The 26,248-nt window shown below is 42.5% G+C and overlaps 2 protein-coding genes across 3 annotated transcripts; one reads left to right on the forward strand and one right to left on the reverse strand.

Annotated features, from left to right (window-relative positions):
* The first annotated feature begins 1,619 nt into the window (after positions 1-1,619).
* LOC137267692 (uncharacterized transporter slc-17.2-like) lies at positions 1,620-12,167 on the forward strand. The gene is made up of 11 exons (XM_067802158.1): positions 1,620-1,650; positions 1,946-2,331; positions 3,329-3,562; positions 3,980-4,067; positions 5,867-5,962; positions 6,249-6,379; positions 6,963-7,115; positions 8,872-8,998; positions 9,935-10,085; positions 10,949-11,039; positions 11,922-12,167. Exons 1-11 carry the CDS (start codon positions 1,620-1,622, stop codon positions 12,165-12,167), a joined length of 1,734 nt encoding a protein of 577 aa, XP_067658259.1.
* A 1,319-nt stretch (positions 12,168-13,486) lies between these two features.
* On the reverse strand, positions 13,487-25,628 carry LOC137268473 (uncharacterized transporter slc-17.2-like). Of its 2 annotated transcripts, XM_067803039.1 has the most exons (11): positions 25,531-25,628; positions 24,517-24,806; positions 23,323-23,562; positions 22,398-22,485; positions 21,035-21,130; positions 20,336-20,469; positions 19,338-19,487; positions 18,071-18,197; positions 17,222-17,372; positions 15,363-15,453; positions 13,489-14,212 (listed from the first exon to the last, which is right to left on the reverse strand). In XM_067803039.1, exons 1-11 carry the CDS (start codon positions 25,559-25,561, stop codon positions 14,003-14,005), a joined length of 1,608 nt encoding a protein of 535 aa, XP_067659140.1. In that variant the 5' UTR covers positions 25,562-25,628; the 3' UTR covers positions 13,489-14,002. The 2 variants fall into 2 exon arrangements, with proteins under 2 accessions (XP_067659141.1, XP_067659140.1); XM_067803040.1 differs by lacking the exon at positions 25,531-25,628 and having other exon boundaries at positions 13,487-14,212; positions 24,522-24,594.
* Between the last annotated feature and the right edge of the window lie 620 nt (positions 25,629-26,248).

Here is a 26,248-nt window from a genome sequence, read left to right on the forward strand (position 1 = left end):
GGATTATGACACTTATTACACCATGGCTATCACAGATACACATACCATATGTAAACCCTCTTTGATTATGACACTTTTTACACCACGGCTATCACAGATACACATACCGTATGTAAACCCTCTTGGATTATGACACTTTTTACACCACGGCTATCACAGATACACATACCATATGTAAACCCTCTTTGATTATGACACTTTTTACACCACGGCTATCACAGATACACATACCGTATGTAAACCCTCTTGGATTATGACGCACTGGTAACCCTAGCTATGGTATTTTTTAACCTTCGTGACATAGTTAATATTGAAGATGTTAACGCAACGCGTGTGACCATGTGGTAACCATATTGCATGAGCATTTGGCATTTTTATTTTTTTGGCATATTTTTAATATTTAGTACTTTTCTAGCATGAGGATGGATATGATATATTTTTGCTTCTTTTGTTTCTTTTCTTGAAAGAGTGAGTTGGGTTTTATACGGCTTTTAGCAATATTCCAGCAATATCACGGCGGGAATCACCAGCAATAGGCTTCACACACTGTACTAATGTGGGGAATCGAACCCGTGTCTCCGGCGTGACGAGCGAACGCTTTAACCACTAAGCCACACCACCGTCCCTTTCTTGAAAGTGAGCTTCAGAATAAAACGGTTCCATTATTGTCACTTTCAGCATAAATGTTTTGAGATTCGGGTTCGATTCCCCATATTGGTACAATATGTCAAGCCCATCCCCGCTGCGAAATTGCTGGAAAATTGCTAAAAGCGGGCTAAAACTTAAATCATACACCCACTCACTCTTGCACTTCTTTTTGCAAACAAACGACCTAGCTCTTCTATCCGTGCCTGTGTATCGGCAATACAGTTAACTACAGCTGTGAACAGAAAGAGAATATTAGTTCTGTTAAACCGTAGTCCATGTGCATTTTAATTAAAATATAAAACAAATATCAGGAATAAAGTAAAGGATTCTATAAAATCTGGTTTATTTTATGTTTATCACCTCTTTGTACAATTTCTCGCATTTTCCATTTGCGAATATAGCGTCACTCGTATGCGTATCTTCACAGATTATCTGCACGGTTCTCTAAATGCGGTCAACCCACATGCCGCCCTTATTTGTTGTTAGAAATAATACTACTCGGTAAGAAACACCCCTCCCAGTTCGTTACATCCGTCTTTATAAGTGTGTTCGATTTAAGCTTAGACGTCCCTCACCCACACCCACCCCCCAACCTCGTGTCAATGCGCCAATACCCCCAAGGCAGCAGTGGAGTGCGAGAAGGTAAATTGTTGAGGCACAGTGAATGCATGGATGCTTCCTCATAACATCGTCGTCAAAGCGTAGTTTTATTTGTTTTTTATGTTTTATTTATTTTTATTTACTTATTTATTTATTTATTTTTTTGCTTTCTCTCCCGTGTCAGTAATTTACGGCTGCTAGGGTGGCTGTGGAGAGCGAGAAGGTAAACTGTTGAGGCTAGGTGTATGCACTGGTGTGTTGTGAATGCACGGACACTTCCTAATAACATTCATCCGCACGGTCGTCAAAGAGGGCAGTCACCTGACACAAAGTCCTTACACAGCCCTTTGGAATTGTACATGCCTGGCAATATGAGTGCAAAAATATCTGATGGCGCAAAATGTAAGTAAGCCTTTTCGCTTGTTTTTTTTATTATTTTTCTACTTTTGAAATGTTTCACTCAGCAACATTTCAGTGTGTAGCATCATTGTAGACATGATCGAGTCTGGACCAGACATTCCAGTGACTGGCAGATCCATGTAGCTGGGGTACGATGATCAACAAAATGGCCGATGCTACCAACCAAATCCTGATTTTCGCCTCTTTAGACAAGACTGGGTTGTGGAATCCCAAGTCAAACACATATCTTCTCGGGGGCTTTCAAAACGTTTCGTGCACGTTCTTTTTTTCTCCGTAGCGAACAACTCTCAAGACCCAGCGCCCAGTAACCATGGAAACGCCAGTATCACCGACACTTGCAAATCCCCTAACAATAACAATAACACGACGACCAGCCCCGATGACAAGATGACATCGACATACCCGACTGCGATGGAGAAGTACACGTCGTGTCGGTTCCAGCTTTGTTATATCCTGGTCATCGCTTTCACCTTAGTACTGATTGGTCAGAACGGAATGGCCTTTGCCCTCGTCTGCATGACTGGAGGAAGCGCGGGATCCAGTCGTCCTCGAACAAGGGGGAATAACTCCTCAGATGCGACAAACGCTAGCTTTATTTGGACTAATGGCTCAAAGTACACGTATACCGAGGTCAACGAGTCAGAAAATGGAACCGTATTTGAGGTAGCGTTATAGTGTCAACTCATATTGATTCGGGTCCGTGGATTTGAAAGTTTTGACAATGGGGCGTAAGGTTTAAACAAGTGTAACAACCATTGTGTCCTCGCACACGCAAGGGACGCGAAATGGGGCGCTTTGGCCCCTTGTATTAAATATTAATAATACCAGTATGTATAAATTAACATTCATGTTCGGTCTGAAAGTATGGTAATCTTTCTTTATGGAGTTGGTTTTTTTTGTCCAATCAAAGCACACAGGTAGGAGTTTTGAAATCCAGCGTTGACATAAATCACTAGAATGATTATTGTAAATCGAAATAATTGGATTAGAAGCTGATTTATTTAGAATGATAGAGAGTGCAGAAAGCTTTTCTATCGTGCTGCGTGTGCACGTACTTTTATTATTGAGTGAATGAGTAATTTAGTTCGTACGCCGGTTTTGTCAATATCTCAGCAATATCACGGAGGGGGACACCAGAAATGGGTTCACTCATTGTACCTATGTGGAAAATGGAACCCAGGTCTTCCGGAGTGAACAAGCAAACGCTTAAACCACTGGACTACCCCACCGCCCCCTTTTAACATTGAGGTCGGATAATCAGGGTGTGAGGTGGTTGCTTGTCAGATCATATACCCGAGTTCCAATTCCTACATTGGGTTAGAATATATGAAACTCGCTCCTTTGATCCCACCCATTCACTCACCCCAACCACAACATTACCCTACCTCATCCCACCCGCATCCCACGAGTGACGGTCGGGTAGCCTAGTGGTGTAAGCTCCCGCTCGTCACGATGAAGACCCGGGTTTGATTCCGCACATGGTCGCAATGAGTGAAGCCCATTTCTGGTGTCCCTCGCCGTGATATTGCAGAAATATGACTAAAAGCGACGTAAAACTCTCTTGACTCACTTACTTGCATCCCACTTTCATCCAACCCATCCAGTTTCTTGTTCATCCCCAGAGCGTTGCTAGAGGAACTGATGAAATTCTCGTTCTCAGAAACCCGAGTTCGACTGGGACAGCGAGACCCAGGGTCTGGTTCTCTCATCTGCCTACTACACTGGTATCATCTCCCCCATCATCGGCAGCGCCCTCTCCAGGAGGTTCGGGCCTAAGAACGTCATCTTCATCGGCATGTTTGTTGGAGGGTTGTCCTCGCTGTTGGTGCCGACTGGGGCCCGTGTTAGCGTCTATGTCGTGATCGTTCTGAGACTTCTAATGGGCTTCTTCTTGGTGAGTGAGTGAGTGGGTTGGGTTAAACGTCTCTTTGAAATGTATTTCAGTGAATTCAGGGTGTGTCTGCTTAATGGGGGATGAAATCCCGAAGTCAAACATGCCTCAAACGTTTACCACTTTGTAGAAAGGCTTGACCTACGCTCATATACTTCACGCATTTGATTAAAAGTGACAATTTTGGTCCGGTGCGGTAGCCATGTGATAAAGGCGTTCGCTCGCCACTCTGAAGACCCGGGTTCGATTTCCTACATGACAATATATGAAGTCCAGTTTTCTCCACCATGATTTGGCTGGAATATTGCTAAAAGCGGCATAAAACCCTATTAACAAATTATTTTGGTCCTCTGTTTAATGCTTCAGTAATGTTATAATGAATATAAACAGTAACCATTTCCACTGTTGTCACCCTGTCAGAACCTAATTGTACCGGCGACTCAGGATCTGTGGGCATACTGGGCCCCCGTGCAAGACAAGGCGCAGCTACTCGCCCTCACATACACGGGTAATTACGAACTCAACAAGGAACCACTAATTACAGTTCGTTAGAACACTAGTTCGTCTAAAATATACACTTAGTGGTCGACACAAAAACACTTTGTACTGGCTGGTTTCGATGTAAGCATGTTCATTGTAGACGTAAATTACTTCATCCCTTATGCAGAGTAGTTTTGGTGTATTTTTGGAGGTATTTGTCAGTCGAAACAGGGAAATGCATATCAGTATGAGCTGTTGTCTATCTAAATTGATAAGGAACCCGTGAAGATCCGGGTTAGAATTCATCTTCGGCAATCCTTGCTTGTCCTGAAAGGCGACTGACGGGATCAGGTGGTCAGGCTCGCTGACTTGGTTGAAAAAATGTCATTGTGTCCCATTTGCCTAGATGGATGCTCATGCTGTTGACCACCAATTACCTCGGCCCGCTTGCAGAAAGAAATCTTAGCGCTACAATGATTGTAACTCCCATTCTCCAATATAGGCTTAAGATAGTTGTAGAGCTAAGACCGTTTTGTGCATGTGGGCCCAGGTCCAGGTTCGATTATTTACAGACCACCGCTCACAGGCTATCGATACATAGGGTATGCCATTATGCTACTATAGGAACAAGGTCATTCACCCGCCATATCTTGTTCCGCATCGAATGCTAACGAACTCTCTGAATGCTCACAACTCTCATGGTGAGACTGAAAATAGTACGGAGTTCCCGGAGTCGGAACGTAAATTTCCGTCTTACAGAAATGCTAGATCGGTCAAAACGGCCAAATAAAGGGTTTTTATGAAGGTGAGACATACTTATACAGTAAAAAGGAATGCTTACGTGTCGGAACATAGCAATGTCTATCCTTGTCAAGCGAGAATTTAGCGTGAATCGAGGTAACCAGTATGTATGGCGGGTGAATTTCCATTTTCTCTAGTAGTATAGCCACATATCTTATGATAGAGATAGCCCGTAGTATAGGGGCATATCCTATGTACCGATAGCCCATAGTATAGGGGCATATCCTATGTGTATCGATAGCCCATAGTACAGAGGCATATCCTATGTATCGATAGCCCGTAGTACAGAGGCATATCCTGTGTATCGATAGCCCATAGTACAGGGGCATATCCTATGTATCGATAGCCCATAGTATAGGGGCATATCCTATGTATCGATATCCCGTAGAACAGAGGCATACCCAATGTATCGATAGCCCATAGTATAGGGGCATATCCTATTTATCGATAGCCCATAGTATAGGGGCATATCCTATGTATCGATAGCCCATAGTATAGTGGCATATCCTATGTATCGATAGCCCATAGTATAGGGGCATATCCTATGTATCGAAAGCCTGTGCCGCCGCCATATAGCTGGAGCATTGCTGAGTACGGCAACAAACAACAAGCAAATACACAACTAATAACGGTACCTTCTCGACACATACGTATTTGTTTATCTAATGATAGATGTATCGACCGCTACGAGCAAACAAATTTGCACTGTCAACATATTTCGAATTTTTCTTTCTCTTATGATGAAATTAATTATTAACGTACGTTTGTGATGTTTTGTTTGTGAAACAAATCCACTAATTATGTATTTGGTTGTTCTTCACAAATTCTTATCTCTATGTATGTACTACAAAATATGTTCTTCATCTAAAATCTTCACGAATAGCTCTGTAAAACTACAGTCACATACATTACACTACGAATAGCTTCACCTTGATGCGGTAGTCTTTAAGTCAGCTATTTTCTGAAACGCATTTCAGCATCGGAACATGGATTATGAGACCTAAATTATTTTCTCTACTTTCACAGGCTACAACATTGCAAACATTGTCGCGTTTGCAGCCTCTGGTTATCTTTGCACCATACCCATTGATAACGGATGGCCCTTCGTCTTCTATGTCTTTGGTAAGTTCAAGGCTGTTTGTGGTAGAAGATCACATCTACAATATATACCGAGAAGAAACCAGATTATCAGGATTCAAACTTCTTTGAGACGAAAATGTTCTGGAGGACTGTCGGTGTTATCGTAATGGAATTCTAGTTTAAGTTTTGGATGGACAGCTGCGAAGTTTATCAGAAAACGTACTGAAATTCAGTGATTCGCAGAAGCACGATTTTGCAAGGCAAGTGTTATTATGAAATGAACGAATGTTTGGATGGGAGAACTTCCATTGGTCTTTTGTATTCCAAGGGGGACTGACGGTCTTGTGGTGTGGACTGTGGCTGCTAACGACTCATGAAACTCCCGAGTCCCACCCTTCAATATCACCACAGGAGCTGCAGCACATAGCCAGATACAGACAGGGGGTGGATCCCAGTAAGGTCAGTCCACCCCTTAACAAAAAACCAAAAACAAAAAAACCCAACAAAAACCAACAAAACAAAACAAAACAAAACAAAACAAAACAAAACAAAAGCAAAAACAAAAACAAAACAAACACAAAACAAAAACAACAGCAAACCAAAACAAAAAACAACACAAAAAAACAAAGAAAACAAAACAAAACAAAAAAACCAACCAACCAACCAACCAACCAACCAACCAAACAAACAAACAAACAAGCAAACAAACAAACAAAAAAAAACAAACCAAACTCCACCCCTTCCCCAAACCCAAAACAAACTATAGGACAGACTGTATTCTTTTTCTTTTTCATTTTAATTTTCAATCATCGGGCAACAGTAAACACCATCGTTCACAATTATTTGCACGTGACTCTTCACAACATATCCACCGTACGTCTTGCTTTCAGCAAAAAACGGAAAAAAACGATTTGAATTAACTGTCGCTTTCTCAAACATTCGCGTAACAGTAAACGCTGTCACAGACTTTACACCCGTGCACTTCACAGTCATTTGTAAGCGTCACTCTTCGCTAAATGTCCACAGCATGTCTTGCTTTCAGCAAAAAGCTAAAATCCCTTGGCGCTGTCTTCTGACGAGTCCACCGGTCTGGGCGTTCGTGGTCGTTTTCTTCTGCCATTTCTGGAATTCTAGCCTTCTGTTTAGTTACTTGCCCACCTATATGAGCACAGTGCTGATGTTTGACGTCGAACAGGTAAGCAGATACATTGCCACAACCGGAGGAGAGCTACCTTCCTTGGGCGAGTGTGAGTTTAGCTTTATCAGATTTTTGGGCCGCTTTCAGGAATATTCCAGCAATATCATGGTGGGAGATACAAGAAATGGGCTCCACACGTTGTACCCATGTGGGAGATACAAGAAATGGGCTCCACACGTTGTACCCATGTGGGAGATACAAGAAATGGGCTTCACACGTTGTACCCATGTGGGAGATACAAGAAATGGGCTCCACACGTTGTACCCATGTGGGAGATACAAGAAATGGGCTTCACACGTTGTACCCATGTGGGAGATACAAGAAATGGGCTTCACACGTTGTACTCATGTGGGAGATACAAGAAATGGGCTTCACACGTTGTACCCCATTCTCTTCCCACAGAGGTTACTCCTGTCATATCTTCCTACGTAACCTCTGTTCTAATACGGCCATATTTCCTGGTCATCGAGAAATCCCCTTGCGGCAAAAAAATCGCAAAAGGAATTAAGTCCATTGTTACTATCCAATCGGAATTCGCGTTTAATAGACTTAGTTCAGTATGGCGGCCCCCATGGAGTTGGTGCGAAGGGAAGATTCGGTATTTCATGTTAAACTGAAAATCAGAAACTGGCAATAGAGAGTGCAGGGATCAATCGCCAGGATGTGTTTGTAGAAACAAAATCTGGTAGTGGCAAGTTTTCCCGATGCATTCGGAAATTACCGAGATCTTGCGAATGATCACTCTTGAAACAACGTCTCTGATTGCACAACTGAATCTGAAAGCCTCCAATCGCGAGTCTTGAACACTCGCACCATGAAAGGGCCGTATTAGAACAGAGGTTACGTAGGAAGATGTGACAGGAGTAACCTCTGTGGGAAGAGAATGATTGTACCCATGTGGGAGATACAAGAAATCGGCTTCACACGTTGTACCCATGTTGGCGATCAAACTTGGGTCTTTGGCGTGACGAGTGAAACGCTTTGACCAAAAGGCTACTTTGACTTTCACTTGGAAGAGATACAGTGAAAACAGAGGATGAAAACGTTAATTTCCTATCAGTGAGTTAGTTTTACGCCGTATTTAGCAACATTCAACCAATATCACGGCGGGGGTCATCAGAACACCCATGTTGAAAATCGAACCCGTTTGTTTAACCACCAGACTAACAAACGCCCCTTCTGTCTGATCAAACAATCTTTTTTCAGTTTCCAAACACAATAATAACTGTCGGGGGAAAAGTGAAAGTTTGCATCCTTGGTTGATCATGGCCAAAATTTCTTTGGGAGATGGTGAAGCGTTTGTGAGAGGCGGGAATAAGAACTGGTGGTGATGGTGTGGGTTGTCATCATCGTCATGAAGGGATGGGTTGTGGTGGTGGTGAAGCTTTATTCAGCTTTTGGGACCTGTTGCAGTGTTGGCTAACGTTTCGATAACATTTAGGGGCGACGGGATAGCCTAGCGGGTTAAGCGTTGACTCGTCACGCCGAAGACCCGGGTTCTATTCCCCACGTGGGTACAAGGTTTGAAGCCAAGGTTTGGTCTCTCCCGCAGTGATATTGCTGGTATTTTGTTAAAAGTGACGTAAAACCATGCTCGCTCACTTGGATAACGTTTGTAGGTTTTAGTAACACGTTGAGTATCATCCATTTCAAAAGTAAATACTTTTATCATACCAACATCTCTCAGCAGTCGATCTTCATTTAGAATCCCTCCAAATGTTGAGTAGTATATCAGTCTGTCTGTTATCTTCAGAACGGCTTGCTGTCATCGGTGCCGTACATCACAAGATTCTGTGGATTTCTCACATGGACGTGTCTGTCTGCAGCTCTCTGTGAGAGGGTCAGCGTCACCAGAAACAGGAAGATCGTGCAGACGACAGGTAGGCGTAGCTGCTCCTACTGCAGGGGTGACATCACACGGCAGCCATACGATACATATCACAACACGTAGGTCACGATAGACGGTGGGAATGGCCTAGTGGTTAAGCATTCGGTCGTTGCGTCTAAGAGCTGGGTTCGATTCCCCACACGGGTACAATGTGGGAAGTACCCTGTGAGGATGAGGATGTGAGAACTCGCAGCATGAGTTGAATACTCCTCAGGGAGTTGAATTGGTTAAAAGAATGCCAGCCAAGAAGCCATGTGTTGATCAAAGAACACCCAAGTGTTTTGAGCATGTACACGTTGCGAGGGTATGTGAGCTTTATAAATATCATTTTGCTGTTGTCAATAAGTGAGCGAGTTTAGTTTTACGCCGCACTCAGCAATATTCCAGGATTGTGGCAGCGGTCTGTAAAAAATCGAGTCTAGACAAGACAATCCAGTGATCAACATCACGAGCATCGATCTGCGCAGTTGGGAACCGATGGCGTGTGCACCAAGTCATCGAGCCTGACCACCCGATCCCGTTTGTCCCTTCTTACGACACGCACATTCGCTTTTTGTGGCAAGCATGGGTTGCTGAAGACCTGTTCTACCCCGCATCTTCACAGGTGCTGTTACTGTCACCGGTTGCCAATTGCGCAGATCGATGCTCATGTTGTTGATCAATGGATTGTCTGGTCCAGACTTGATTATTTACAGACCGCCGCCATATAGCTGGAATATTGCCGAGTGCGGCGTAAAACTAAACTCACTCACTCACTATAAAGAAATGAAATTAGTCGAACAGACCACTAATTATACTCTGTTGTATCCGAATTTCGTTGAGAATAAACATACATTAAGAGGCTGGACCACAAAACCACGCATTTCCGTCAGTGCGAAGTAAGCGTATTTCATTTTAAGCGAAGTTTACTGTTCTTGTATTTAATCAGGATATTTGGCAGCGGCAATGCTCACAGTCGGAATCATCCACACCCCAGTGTCTCAAAGGACGGTACACGTCGTGCTGATTGCAGGGGTGACGTTCTGCCAGTGTTGCACGGTTTCCGGGGCTCTTGTCACAACACTAGACATTGCCCCTCAGTAAGTAGAGGCAATGCATCGTTTCGCAACGGGTGGGGTGGAAATAGGGGAGAACAGATAGGGTAGGTGGTGTTTGTCAACGTAATGGCGGGATGGTGATGGTGATGGTGAAGTTTGTGGGGTGGCTGGATCGGTGGGATGACGGGTGGTGGACGTAGGTTGTCGTTGTTGTTGTGGGGTGGATGCTGGTGAAGGTTGTGGTTGGGTGAATTGGGGGATGACGCGTAGTGGTCGTCACGGCGGGATGAGGGTAGGTTGTCGTCGTTGTTGTGGGGTAGATGCTGGTGAAGGTTGTAGTTGGGTTGATTGGGTGAATGACGGGTGGCCCTAGTCTATGCTGGGTGGATGCTTGTTATGGGTTTGGATGGGTTCCTGCGATTTTGTGTGGCAGATGTCGGTTTAGGGGACGACCTTAAAGTAAAACCTCCCTGGTCCGGACATCTTTAATCTGGAAACTCTACAATCCGGACGAGTGATACAAGGAATGCTCGTGCATATTCAAAGGGGACACTTTCACCTTTTAGATAATATGCATATTTTGAAGAGCTATCATGAAGATAACAGTTTTCTCAGCTCAAAAGATCAGGTGAAACAAATGATTTTACAGTAGGTGGTGCCTTATTTACACAGACACTCATTCCATCGTCCGTACATTTGGTCATTGAGTGTGTCTGTGTGTGTGTATGTGTGTGTGTGTGTGTGTGTGCTTGTGCGTGTGCGTGTATCCGTGTGCTTGCCACTTATTTAGGGGTCAGTGTCTGCCAGATCTGTTAACGTCGGCTCACAATATGTTAACGCAAGATTTACTTGTGTCTTGATTCATTAAATATTTCTGTACTGAACACTTGTTTTGCTTATGGAAGGTTTGCGTCAGTAATTACAGCAGTTGGGACAGCGGGGTCGGTGGTGGCACAGATGTTGTCCCCGTTGAGTACGTCCTACATCATCGTCGACGTGAGTGAAATCTACATCCTCTCCATACGTTAATAAACACATTCAATTGTCGCAGCAATAAGATATTAAGGATCAAATTATGTATATAGATCGATCCATTACGTAAGTTTGTATATAAATCGATCCAATACGTCATGTATATAGAGCGATCTAATACGTCAGTTTGTATACAGATCGATCCAATACGTCATGTATATAGAGCGATCTAATTCGTCAGTTTGTATACAGATCGATCCAATACGTCATGTATATAGAGCGATCTAATTCGTCAGTTTGTATACAGATCGATCCAATACGTCATGTATATAGAGCGATCTAATTCGTCAGTTTGTATACAGATCGATCCAATACGTCATGTATATAGAGCGATCTAATTCGTCAGTTTGTATACAGATCGATCCAATACGTCATGTATATAGAGCGATCTAATTCGTCAGTTTGTATACAGATCGATCCAATACGTCATTATGTGTATAGAACGATCCAAAACGTCATTTTGCATTATATATCGATCCAATGCGTCATTTTGCATGTAGATCAATCCAATACGATATAATGTATCTAGATCGATCAAATAAGTCATGATTTTGTGCAAAACGTATGTTGTTACCTGACGACAAAAGTAGTTGGTGATTTCATATTTCTCCACAAAAAGATTCAGCTATAATGACAGACATACTGCCTGATTAAATAATGACTGGATTTTCCCCTTGAGTGAGGATTTACGCCGCTTTTAGCAATATTCCAGTAGTATCACGAGAAAGAACTGACACCTGAACTGGGCATCACACAATGCACCCGACGAACCTGGGTCTCAGGGTGACGAGTGAACGCTTTAACGCTACACCACCAGCAAACATTACATTCATTCTTGTCTTTCAGAGGACACGTGACCAATGGAACATCGCTTTCTACCTCACCGTCGGCATCTACCTGTTGGCCATCACCGTGTTTCTTATTTTCGGAAAGGGCGAGCTACAACAATGGGCAGATAACTCTCGCACTGTCAAACCTGAGGAACCAACCAAAGGTTGCGTGAATTACGCGTATAGCAGTGATATTCCTCCACAGAGTGTGCCTAACGGGAAGAAAGACATCGCTTCAGAAATAACAATAACACACTTTTGACAATAATATTCTCGTGTAGATCCTGTTAATCCTCATCTCATCTACGTATTCCGAGATATGAGTTCCATCAGTTGCATAATAGTGCATTTATGAAAAAATGTCTTACTTTCTTCAATAAAGCGATGATTTTCTTCTTAAACCCCAAAGGAGTTCAGACTTTTGCAGGTAATGTTGGCAAAATGTTGGTGGTACATTCACATTTGTGCATGTTTACGTACTTGTTGATTGTTTTAGCTGCTGGCAGAGAAAATAAACAAACCGTTATCTGTTATTTGTTGTTACTGGGATGTGCATAACAAAAGAGAAGCTGGGGCATGAAAACAGGAAAGTGAGTGAGTTAGTGAGTGTGTGTGTGAGTTTAGTTTCACGTCGCGTTCAGCAATATTCCAACAAAATTTTTATATGGCGGCGGTCCGTAAATAATCGAGTCTGGACCAGACAATCCAGTGATTAGGAGCATGAGCATCCATGTGCACAATTGGGAACCGATGATACGTGTCAACCAAGTGAGCGAACCTCATCACCCGATACCGTTAGTCGCTTCTTACGACAAGCATGGATTACTGACGGCCTATTCATGTCATAAGTTCCCAATTGCGCAGATCGATGCTCGTGCTGTTGATCAATGGATTGTCTTGTCCAGACTATTGTTTACAGACCGCCGCCATACAGCTAGAATATTGCTGAGAGCGGCGTAAAACCCCACTCACTCACTCACTCACGACAACTATACTATGGCAGCACCACAGCAATACTGCGTTAATGGTATCCTTTACACTACGAAAATGCTTTGGCCATACAAAACTATACATACACAGGGCGTTCACACGGTCCGGTCTTAAATTGGTTTGCAGTGATGTCCCTGATGAACATTGCAGTGGATGGATGATGGAAATATTGTGAATTTTCATTGCGTCATTTTGTAAATATATCACTCTCTCCGACTTGTTAATTTATAATGCACTTTAAAATCGTGCAAGATTATGGCCCGATAAAAAAATTCATGGCAGCGCAATGATGAAACCCTTGTTTACATTCAGGTTTCGGATTAGAGTAATATTTTGTGGGCAGGTAACTTTCAGGCATAGCTGGCCCGACTGGCTAACAAAATTTAGAAACTATTTCGAACACTGCTGTCATGGAGTCACGGCATACCTGTTTTTTAATTAAAATCTTGATGCGGTTTTCCTGTTTAGCAATGTTTGCTTGCATTCCAATGACTCTACGATCGCTATGGTCATGCTGTCACTTGCTCCATTCTGTTTAACACTTTTTACAACGACCTAAACAGTCTAAAAATGCAAATAATACAAATAACATACCGTTTATACTGATCATTTATTCATGCATATTGCACGCTCCAAGAGCTGGCATATTACTCCAGGTCAAAGAGTATGGAACACTCCCTGTGGAGAATACAACTGGTCGTGTATCAGGTGCTCAAGGCTCAAAATCAGGCTACCATCGTATCACACCACGTATCTGATTTACTGCTGGGTGGACACAAGCAAGTATGAACAAACTCACTTGACTAAAGTGAGACGACATGTGCTTCGTTGTGGGGTATGACTGAACTCACAGGACTCAAGCTGCCAACACGGTCACTTGAGCTCAACGCACGCTTCATTGTGAGCGGGACAAAAGAAGACTGCATATGTTATGAAGAAGGTAGGCGTTCCTTTTTTTAAATCTATCATTTCTCCCAATAAATGTAGGCAACACAATAAATATGTTTTGACTGCTGGATGTCCTGAAGAACTGGAGCAAACAATTTTTGCCGCTTTTAGCGAGAAACTGTCTGTCTTGATACCTTCGTTCTGCTGTTCGTCACAACATCACATATGCGATACTTCGTCAGCATCGTTGATGTAACCTGCGTTCAGTTCACTCTGCTTTTTAGGCCCTGGCACGTCAACTTCTTTCTTGACAGAGTTATCTGCCCATGGTTGGATTTCCCCACTTCCAAATAGCAGGAAAACTAAGGCCCCGAAAACGTAGAAGCCGGAGTTTAAATAAAAGACCGAAGCCCATTGTTCCCTGGTTTTCTGAAAAAGACAAAAGAGTGAATATTCTTCCTCCCATCACCAGATGTTAATGTTAACATTCACAAAACGTACCTAGCGCTAAGATATTCGTAAGATTATTATAAACTATAGTTACGACAGGTCGTAAAGTTACGAACACTTTGTGGGTCGGGACCTAGGGCCTGGATTTTCGAAGCTCTCTTAGCTCTAAGATCGTCGTAGGTTAATGTTAATGTATGGGACTTACGACTATCTTAGCGCTACGAGAGCTTCGAAAATCTAGGCTCAGGAGATTTACATCTTATTCTGAATCGTTACCTTCTACAAGGAGTTGCAGCAATTTCTATAAGCAGGGCCCCGTTCCTCGAAGCGATCGTGGCGTTTCGCTCATCTTAGCACTACGATCGTTTTGTGGAACGGGCCCTGGATCCTGCCTCTTCGTATCCCCGACCCGTCTATAGTTCGAGTCTCTGGCTGCGTCAGGCGAAGTAGGTTTTACTTGTTGTTACCCTGCCTGTTTTCACATCCCGAGACAGGGCTGTTTACTGGAATCACAGTTTTGTTTCCACTCTTCCCCTAAAAAGATTTTTTTCTAAAGCATGAATGAAAGTTTTACGTTTTAGGATTTTTTCTCAAAAACAATTAGCAGCCAATCCTGAATGGTTATTTCGATGTATAAACACATACCGTATTTCCTCTAATATATAAATAAGGACAGGATGTAAAAACGGTTTAAAAAATAAGCGTTGGACTAATAATAAGCGCCAGACCTCTAATAAGTGTCGGGTAGACGTTCTCTATCTATACATTCTCCCTTTATCCCAAAAAAATAGATTTATTAAGGAACAATTCCTTACTTTGATGTAAAGCTCACCAACAATAAATTATCATATACCCAGTTAGCGCAATACGCGCAGGGGCGGATACAGCTCTTTGAGAAAGGGGGTGGAGGGTCACACTTTTGAGAAATGAGGGTGTGCACACTTCATTTTCAGCCGAATTTCAATGGTCATGTAACAACTTAAAGAAGAAGACGGTAATCACAATTAGATGTGAGGAGTCGTTACATGGGGATGCTGCCTTTGACAGAGGTGCAATGTTGTCCGCATGGTACTCTGACTAGGGAGTTTATTATTTATCTGACATGGGTGTGCAAGAATTGTAAGATTACCTCTGTGATCATGAAGGCCACTACCACTGGGGATAGCGACATCGCCATCAACGACGAGGCCATGCCAGCTGACGTTATCATGGATGCGTATCTGAGGAAAACGTCCAAACTGTAGACAGCATGTCTCTACGAAAGATTATTAAAGGTCATATGCAAGGTAAAACACAACTTTGCAGATTCCGATACCTTTCGGTATGCACTTACCGAAACAAATCATCAGAAATGCCAATTCAACCTATAAAGTTGAACAAAAACGCGATGAAAAAACCCCTTGAAATCGCAGTTCAAACGATTCACTAAATTTCCCCAAGCGCTGGGGTAGAAGTGGTTTCAACAGCTGTGCTGTGCAGTGCTGCGCCCATAACGCATGCGCAGTGAATAGGTTCGCGGAGCTTGAAACAGTATGCATGCCCGGAGTATGAGGTCGTGAGCAGTAGTCTAATCTTGGTTGTGTATACAAACAAGTAAATAATCTACTCGTTACACAAAATAAAATTGCTGATAGTGGAAAGCAGCCTCTGTCACAGAGAAAGCTCAATGTCTGGTTTATTGACACCAATATGTCTGACTGCCTGTCTGCTAAAGGCAATATGCAATACACAGCTTCAATCATTGACCACATGCAATTTGAACTAAACAACTATCAGGCTATACGCCATAAATTGATTTGTGACTTGTGTACCCGAGTCCTGTCTCTGCCACATTATGTAATTAGGCAGGTGTGATACTTGTACACATGACATGTTTTTTATGTCTGTGGGTTGCAAACAAATTACATCCATTTTTCTCGGATGACTGGATCTGACGGGAACTGGTGCAAACTCTTGTCAGTTTCAAGTCCTGGACTGCAAGTATTTGGACGAATGACAGTTTCCCCCTACGCAGTAGTTCACCATCTCTACTGACATGAAGAATCCATAAATAATCTTAGTTTCTTGTGACTCGCCATACTTCATATATGCCCATCAAACAGATAATCCTTCTCTACACACAATGAGTCCTCAGCGTATCAGCAAATGACCCAGCCAATCGAAAGCCGTCGTTATACTCGAGTGCACACCCACCCGCTATGACTGGGTTCGGTCTCCCGAGTGCTTCGTTTCGAGGGTAGTGAGCCCAAGTACAAAATGTTGAACTCTTGAATCGCGATTGTACGCTTATAACTTTGTTTATTTGGTTTTTTTGCAAGCAGCAATGTATATTCTATGCCATGCATAAGTGATGATTGTGTTTTAATTACGTTTGATTTTTTGGTTGCATGTGAGCTTTAATATTACATCTTTAATCGAAATATATTTTCTTTATTTATGCATTGATGTATTTGTCATTAATATATGTGTCACTGCATTTATTCATTCATATATTTATTTATTCAATCATTTGTTTTGTTTTCTTTAATTTCTGTCAAGAGATATACGTATATGAGTGAATTTGTGGGTCAAAGATGCAGTCCACAATATCCAAATTACATAGCTTCTAGCTGAAGTGACGACGGAACGCCTACACCACAAGGCTTCAAGGACTGTGGATAATTTGGTTTTGCTTTTCTGCACGATACCAGTGAAGATCCGAGTACGAACTGGTGTCCAGCAAGCCTTGCTTGTCGTAAAAGGTGACTAACAGAATCAGGTAGTCATGCTCACTGACTTCGTTGGCACGTGTCATCGTGTTCCAAATGCGTAGAACGATGCTCATGGTATCGACCACTGGTTCAGATTTGATTATTTACAGGCCGCTTCCATATAGCTGGAATATTGCCAACTGCGGCGTTAACACACCAACACACTAACCATAATATTGCGGGAATATTGCTAAAAGCGTCGTAAAACAACTCACTCACTCACTCAGTCAGTACTTACTGTGGAGCAAGGTCTACTGGGCTTACGATGGCTGCATTGACTGTGACAGCCATGAAGGGCGTGGCCACTGCGAACATGGCAACTGCAATATATTCTTGACCATCCTCCAGATAGCAAAGGCCAAAGGTTATAGCAGCCGCCACCAAGTACCCTTCAACAAAGAAACGTGTAATTTGGTTGAACACCGGGTGTTATAAGCTTGATGTGTGGAGAAAGTGAAGTGAATGTACCCCAGTACATTAGTGGATACCATGGTTGGATGACCAACCCTGCGAGGTTTACCACAAGCCCTCTTTCTGTTGTTTACTCTGTTGGCAGTACTTTTTCTGTTGATTACTCTGTTGGCAGTACTTTTTCTGTTGATTACTCTGTTGGCAGTACTTTTTCTGTTGATTACTTTGTTGGCAGTACTTTTTCTGTTGATTACTCTGTTGGCAGTACTTTTTCTGTTGATTACTCTGTTGGCAGTACTTTTTTCTGCAGATTACTCTGTTGGCAGTACTTTTGTCTGTTCATTACTCTGTTGGCAGTACTTTTTTCTGTTCATTACTCTGTTGGCGGTGGTGTAAATGAATGAAGGGTTTGAATGCTCAAACGTCATTTTTGCGATAATAGTAAATTTATTGTTTTATGGTAATAATATCATATTTATTTATTTATTTATTTATTTATTTATTTATAAATAAATAAATAAATAAATAAATAAATAAATAAATAAATAAATAAATAAATAAATAAATAAATAAAGTTATTTCGTTTAAACAAATGATCATTTGTTTGAGGCCTAACTAAATAACTGACATGCTACATAGAGTGGTATGAGAGTAAAAAAGATGCGAATGATTGTACCTAGAGTCTGAATCAGCTTCCTGGTATGCGTGACGGAGATGATCTTCACCAACTTCACAGAGACTAAGCTCCACCCCACCGTACCAAACACTCGGGTTACGTATGGCAGGGATGACAGCACGCCGTTCTGAAAGACGTGCATCTCCAGTATCATGGACATGTATACTTCATCAGCAATGCAAGCAACTCCATAGGCATAAAAATGCAAATAATAACTATAATACTCTGTTTATACTGCTCATTTATCCATGCACATTGCATGCTCCAAGAGCTGACATATTACCTCTGGTAAAGGAGTACAGAACACTCCCGGTGAAGAATACATCTGGTCGCCTCAAGGAGCGTAGCGAGCCATTTTTTGCGTCAGCCGGAAAGGTTGAAAAGCTCTTTATCTACAGTATATTGAGGGCTTGCTCAGCTTTCAAAACCATGCGTAAACCCGGGTTTCTTTTCTAATAGTAGCTACACCCCTGGCCCCTCAGTCGATCAAGGTTCAAATCCAGATAGAAAAGCGCATCACGCCAGGTTGCCATTTTTTCTGCTGGGTGGACAGAGGCAATTTTGAACAAGTTCACTTGCCTAAGGTGAGACTGCATGCATCGCATGTGGTTCGTTGTGGGACAGGACTGAAGTCCTAAAAACTCTCGGGAGTCAGGCTACGATCACACGACGTTTTCCCGCGACCACAGCTGCTCAAATTCACCTGACTGAGGTCTGTCTAGAGGGCAACACACCACTACTGCAAATGCATGCCTCAAGGCGAAGTGTGAGAGAGTGTATTTTGTTTTAAGCCGCTTTTTGGAATATTCAAACGAAGACATCACGACGGTGGACACCTTTAACAGTCTTCACACTTTGTTCCAATGTGTAGCATCGCATAGGTGTCGTTGTACGAGATTAAACCACGATCCTTCCCTACCGACCCGACTTGGTGAAGAGAAACGCTGTATAATCCCCGATGCTACCATTTAGGTGATCTGGCACTTTTTGATTCATTTGAGAGGGAAATAGATCCTAGTTGTGATGGTTGCAGCTGTGTTTGTATTGATACATTGACGGTGGGAGCATAGTAGGTGTTCGCCCGTCAGTCCCTGGTTTGATTTCCCACATGGATAATAAGTGTGAAGCACATTTCTGGTGTCTCCGTCGTGATATTGCTGGAATATTGCTAAAAACGGTGTAAAACTAAACTTTCTCATTACAGATGGAGCTTAGTGGAAGGGACAGCAGTGTCAGTCAGTGACTATGAGGCGCACTACTTATTTACCTGTTCAACGTCAAACTTCAGCACTGTGGCCATATACGTTGGGAGATAACTGAAAAGGACGCTGCTGCCCCACGAATGAAGGAACATGACCAGCAGGTAGGCCCATACTGGTGTACTGGAGAATATACCCTTCCATGGGATCTTCATTTTCTGAAAATATCACAAGCGAGAACAGCTTTGTACCATATATTAGACAGGTCATTTGATGTGTAGGCCACCTGTTTTTGTTTATGTGTTTCTCACCTACAAGGAAACCGGCAAGTGCTCGGACAGGCGAAAATACCTCACCCCACAATTGCTGTTTATCTCATCGTTGGTTGTTGTTATCTTACCGCTCACATAAATGTCGCTTTCTGATTGGCTGAGCGCTCTTCTATTATCTTCATATTATCTTGTACTCCTCTTACAAGCGAGGTTCATTACAATGTACCCCACTGCCAATGGCAACTCATTCGATACTTCATGGTAGTACTTCTTTTTCTCGAATAGCATTATGCACGATGCACGTATATTACCGAAGTTTTGCGAATGCAAATCGATGGATGGGAGATAACTCTAAATTTGTTTTTCTTGTTTCGTCTGCAAAATCTAGCGATGGCTACGAAAAGACTCGCCTCGTATTCCTATAAATACATTTTGACAAAACATTCAAATGTAGTCTCTGTGAATATTAAGAAGGGGTATTACACCGTGGCGATTACAGAATTCCTGCGGGAAAAACAGCAAATGCAAGATTCGAATCGTGTGATTCACATGGGTTGGCTGAAGTGTACGATCCGATACCCATGTTTCAAACAGTTCAAAATAAACATTGAGGTGTTCGGTAAGATAAGTACGGTTTTCACTGGTCCCCCGGGGCACATGGGTTGATGTACCCTCGATGTTTGTTTATGTTTATACCTAAAACCTGGCTACTTCAAATCTACTTCAAACGTTCAAATCTAAAGGAAATTTACTCTCCGTCGACAGCTGCAAACGGCATCCTCTCAATAACTCACCTTCCCTATATCTTCCACGTTGGTCCTGTGTTCGAGGATGTAAGACTTTTCCTTGTGTGATATACTTGGATGTTGTTCCGGTTGGTCCTGGGCTACGGCCAGCCATAACGGGCACCAGAGCAGTGTACAGCCACCTGCCATATGTATCAAACAACCTGATAGAATTACATCAATGGATGATAGAATGAATCTGCTGCTACATTGGGTGACGTGTGACGACGGTGTAAATTTCATAATCAATTCTGAATCAGCCTCTTTATTGACATCTTGGCCATCGATCTACGCAACTAGGATACGACGACATATGTCAACCAAGTCGGCAAGACAGACCACCTGATCCCGTTAGTGGCCTCTTACGACAAGCATGGGTTGTTGTAAATCAAGCCTGACTCGGATCTTCACTGGGTGATAATACGAAATACGAAGATACGAGATACGAAATACGTAGTAATCGTGTTTCTTTGTGAATGACGTTATTCATCATTGGTTACACTGGGTCCCGATGGTCATGTGGAGGTGGTCATGTGGTGGTGGTCATGGGCCAGCGGTCATGGTACGTTGGTCATGGGGCAGCGTGGGGAGCCATGTAAGGAATCGACTCTTCACACACGAGGCTGTCCCACTCTAGTGACACGAACAGACTCAGTGAAACAAGAGATCAAATAACTGTCATTATCTCACAAAAACACATTGCCTTACCAAACACATAAAAAATGAAGGGCCAGCCATTATCGATTGGAATAAGGCAGAGAAAACCGCATAACAGGAATGTGATGGCATTGGCAATGTTGAAACCTGAAATTTAAAACAAAAGTTAAAGAACACCATTTATAATAATATCGGTGAATAAACAGGTTGCGTTAATTAGTTTGTTTAAAGAAAACGATTTCACAGATACCCTGCGTGGCTAAGTAACAGCTGCTTGAATTTTTAGGTATATGCTACGGCAGCGTATTAGGGCCACGGTGAAAAATGTTTTTGGTGTCACTATCTCCTACGTAGGACTTAATATCTCCTACGTAGGACTTAGGAGATACTAAGTCCTACGTAGGTGATAATAAGTCCTAAGTTGGTGATAATAAGTTCTACGTAGGAGATAGTAAGTCCTACGTAGGAGATAGTGACACCAAAACATTTTTCACCGTGGCCCTAATACGCTTCCGTAATATGCCGCTCAAAAGAAGATAAAACACCATTTTTATATGATCATCTGGTGCTTGTCACTTCAACAGCCTTCCAACTGGGAGTGTTCTGTAATTTTGTCTAGTGCTATAGAACTGTGTGTCGGCTTGATGTGGAAGGAAATACCAGTCTAAGGTACTAGGGGACACAACTCTGCACAGCGAATTGCAGCACCCCGGTTCTCTGGGTTGGCTATGCACATTGAATAAAATCAAAACATAATACTTGTAACCGTTATACCACAGATCCACGAAGATCATTTCACAGGTCACGTTGAAATGTGCTCTCACGAGCATTAACCGACCAATGAAATGACTCACACGAGATCGACATCAGCTAATCAAATAGCGGTTTCATTGAGTTTTACGGAACTTTTTGCAAAATGTCCACTTCGAAACTACACTTTGGAAAACTCTCTGACGTAATTATTGATTCCTAATATTGAAACTATGCAAAAAGAGTTTTCGCAATAAATTCATCAGGAGGTGAATCAGAAATTAGAATCGATGTGGGCTTCTTTCTTAATAAATAGAAAGCGTATAACATTCTGTACCAAGTAAATAATGTAACGGATAGATCGAACAACATCTCCGACAAAATATTTTCCGAAGGATATTTTGGCAATCCATTCCAACAGATGCTATAATTTCATTTTGTATCTTGGAAGCGGCGACTAAATGGATCGTGTTCTCATAGGCATTGTACCACTGGTCAATGATCAGTCATAGGTTCTTGGCATCCCCATCACGTAGACATGTTTATCATGTCAATCACTCGATTGTGTAACACACCCGTCATATTCCTGGAAAAAATGCGGATGTACAGTTACAAAGTAAATAAGAAATAGTTATTTGGTCGAATAACAAACGTCGATACATACCTGCAAACGTGTAAGCCACCATCTGGGCCTTCTCTGCAGCAGGAGACCAGTACAGCCAGATGTCAAGGGATGAGGGCAAAACCATGTTCTGTGAATAGAATATTTCATAAATTCGTTAGTTACTGATGTACTGATGGGTAATCTAGTAGTTGTGTTTCGCACGAAGCCACAAGACATCTTTGGTTTTTGATAAAAAACAAACAAAACAAAACAAAACAAAACAACCCCCCCCAAAACCCCCCCCCAAAAAAACCCGAAACAAATACCACCCTCGACACACGCACACTCATTGCAACAATTATATACAGATATTATATATCTGTAAATAATACCAAATCTACAAACTGACACATTATAAGTCTGAATCATGCCACATTATTTCTCAAAACTTAGGATCACTTTGTAAGCTGGCTATTGGTATTCTAATGTTTGCGGGTTTTTGTTCGTTGATATTAGAATTGTTGATATTACTCTTATGTTTGCGGCACACGGACGTCCCGCTTATGTTGACACTCGATAATTTGTCACAAACGTCTTCGTACGTCAAACTAAAAATGCTTTATGGCTTTATGTCTGGAAACGTTGTGACCTTGTATAATAAAGAAGCTGAACCATAAAGCAGTTTTAGTTTGATTCAACCAACTTCTAAATGCCTTTGAAACAACTTGTCTTCGTACGTGTTTGGAGTACGTGTATTTATATGTCTATAGGTCGGAGGTCTTCAAATGCAAGGCGGTGGGATACCCCAGTGGTTGAAGCGTTCGCTTGTCACGCCGGGTTCGAGTGCTCATTTCCCGTGTCCCCCGCTGTGACATGGCTGGAATATTGCTAAAAGCGGTGTAGAACTAAGCTCACTCTTCATACGAAATTTGATGATAATGATGATGATAATTGCGACGAATATGTGATTATGACACTCACTTACCAAGGCGAATCCCGTAATAATCCGACAAATGACGACTAGATAGTCAACGGTTCGTGCAGCTGTGGGAATGAGAACTGTCATGGCGCCCCCTACTAGCATGGAAAGAAAGATAACTCGCTTTGGTCCAAACCTCCGAGACGCCAGACTGCCGAATATTGGTGAAATGATGCCGGCATAGAATGGGGACGAAATAAAGAGCCCCTGCATCGCGCTTGTGTAATTGAATTCGGCTGCAATCGTCTGTAAAAGAAGAAAGCATTGTTTGGCTAAAAATAAAGGACACAGCTTTAGATTAAATGATGTGAAAGTTCAACATGTCCCATGACGTCATTGTGATATGGCGTTCCTGGGCTAATCAACGAGTTCCCTCCCTTGCCAGATAAGACATCCCTGATAGGCATGTGTAAAAGGAATGTGATAATGACTTGTTTTCATCAGCTGAAAGGTTACTGTACCTCTTAAATACCTAAAACAGTCTCAATATACAAAAATATTCTTTTATACTATTGAGAGGGTGAGTGAGTTTTTCATCAATATTACAGCTATATGGCTGAGGTCTGTAACTAATCGCGTCTGGACCAGACAGCACGGGCATGGATCTGCGCAAATGGGAACCGATGACATGTGTCAACCAAGTCAGCGAGCCTGACCACCCGATCCCATTAGTCGATACTAAAGACCAGCATAGTTTCTAGCGGTCGGGCATCGTTTTGAGATTTCCACGACTTCCAAAAGAACGTTTCTCTGAACACGTTATACGACAGTGCAAACTGTATGATGTGTTCACGAGGAATAGAAGGGGCGTACTGTTGCAATATACAAGTGATTAGATGGATCCAGTAATACTGATTAATATCTATATATCCAGTTCAATGAGTTGTCTCAAAATTCTAGACTGTTTTTTGTACTAAGTAGCGCATTAGGACGGAACCCAATCAGCAGGAAACGAGACGTTTGCGTAATTATAAACAATGTTTAGACTTGGATCATTCCCTGTATTTCTACCCCTCCCCTCCCCACTAACTCGCTCCCTCTTTCATTCTGTGTCGCCCCCCCCCCCCCCCCCCCCCCCCCACACACACACACACACACACTCTCTCTCTCACTCTCTGACTTTTGTATCTCAAATACAGCAGGCAACATATAAGTAGGTTGTGAATATTAAATTACATTAAACATTACGATCCAACATACCTTACCGGCATTTGACGTGTTGTACAGCACGTTCTTGTTCTCAATGTAAAGGTCCAGTTCGTGCGACGCCATGACAGTGTGGTTGACATAGGGTTCCAGAGTAACCTCCCTTGTCATACAGACGATCGCGAACGACATACAATTCTCCATTGACTGGATGAGAATGAATGCCCCAACCATCATGAGGGCAATCCTCCATCTGCGAGATGTGTACTTCTCGCAGAAAGTGGGATACGTGTCTGGAAGAGCGCTTCCGTTGCCATGGATGCTCACGGACAGGGAACCGTTTGCTGCACATGCAATATTATAATTAGGGGGCAAGTTTATACTAAAATTAACCTTTTCGTCTCGCACCTTTTCAGAATAAAGAAGTGTTTGTCAATTAGTTTCATAGCCAAAATCTTTTTGATTTGATTAATATCAGTATTTACACCTTTCGCTGTGGGACTAGTCAGGAGACCATTGAAAATGAATTGGCCTCGTCAGTATCAAAGGGCGGTAATTCTGGCCTGTTTAGCTCGGCAACAAAAGCCATTCATCTTGTCATGACTAAATTTGATTTTGTCAAAATCACGCAATCGTGTTCGAGTTGGATTGATAGTTGACAGCTAGTTGTTTTCTAGGGAAATACATTGAAATACATTCATAAAGAACGAATAAACTTTTGTTTCTTAAATTCTTCTAAGCATTATATATGGGAATACCTGACATTACGTCACGGACCCGCGCCCCCTTGATTGGTTGAAATTTCGTCTCCATCCCTTTTCAGTCACTAGCCTCATTCTTACCACTTGGGGGAGTATTCAACCTTAGTTACCCATCGGTAACAGATTCACAGTCACCTATACATTATTCCACCGGATACCCATTTACAGTTGGTTGATCAGGTGCGACTTACTTGCTCAGGGAGTATCGGGCAGGATCGAGACCGAAGGGCTTCTCAATGTCAAGCCAGCGCCAAGTCATACTGACACTTCTTGAAACAAAGCAAAGGTTGAACATACTAAAACGTACCTTCCGTTGAACTGCGTTTGCTGGAGGCCATATTATTTGCAACGAAATTCTGTTAATCTATTGTAAGAAACACTTCAATTGTAAGATTTACGACAGTCACTTCACCGTCCTTTGGAACATTCCGTAGATCCCCTTGTCACGTGACTAAGAATGACAGTACGGTATTCATAGGCATGGGCAAAGACATGAGATTCGTCATCCTTTATATTTCCAACCTTTGACCCGTAAAAGAAATACTATCTTCCTAACAACAACGATATGATACGGGCAACCGTGAAGGGAATAAGAACCGCCAGCGTCAGAATAAATGGCGTTTCCAGCAACATGGCATGATTCCGAAGCATGGTAATGTTGAATTAGTATTCACGGACGCAGACCTCCACTACTCGGAAGTCCATGGCGAGGCCATGGCGTATGACATATAAATAAACTCTCTCACCCCTGCCACTCGCGCTCACTTTCCCTTGCTCATTTCTCCCTCCTCTTTCACCTTCACCCTGTTTTAACTCTCTCCACCCTGTTTTAACTCTCTCCACCCTGTTTCAACTGTCTTCACCCTGCTTTAACTTTCTCTACCCTGTTTTGACTTTCTCCACCCTGTTTTAACTGTCTTCACCCTGTTTTTACTCTCTCCACCCACTTTTAACTGTCTTCATCCTGTTTTTACTCTCTCCACCCTGTTGTAACTCTCTTCACCCTGTTTTTACTCTCTTTCCCT

This window comes from Haliotis asinina, chromosome 16 (genome assembly GCF_037392515.1).
Source record: "Haliotis asinina isolate JCU_RB_2024 chromosome 16, JCU_Hal_asi_v2, whole genome shotgun sequence".
Lineage (NCBI taxonomy): Eukaryota > Metazoa > Mollusca > Gastropoda > Lepetellida > Haliotidae > Haliotis > Haliotis asinina.

Bases quoted from the DNA above. Each gene is read 5' to 3' on its own strand.
- LOC137267692 (XM_067802158.1), top strand. From the start codon at position 1,620: ATGAGTGCAAAAATATCTGATGGCGCAAAAT. The intron at 4,068-5,866 runs GTAATTACGAAC...CTACTTTCACAG, and splicing joins ACTCGCCCTCACATACACGG to GCTACAACATTGCAAACATT. The intron at 6,380-6,962 runs GTCAGTCCACCC...TCTTGCTTTCAG, and splicing joins AGGGGGTGGATCCCAGTAAG to CAAAAAGCTAAAATCCCTTG.
- LOC137268473 (XM_067803039.1), bottom strand. From the start codon at position 25,561: ATGGCCTCCAGCAAACGCAGTTCAACGGAAG. The intron at 22,486-23,322 runs GTAAGTGAGTGT...TTCTATTCACAG, and splicing joins TTATTACGGGATTCGCCTTG to AACATGGTTTTGCCCTCATC. The intron at 17,373-18,070 runs GTACAATCATTC...TCTTTGTTGAAG, and splicing joins GAAGCTGATTCAGACTCTAG to GGTACTTGGTGGCGGCTGCT.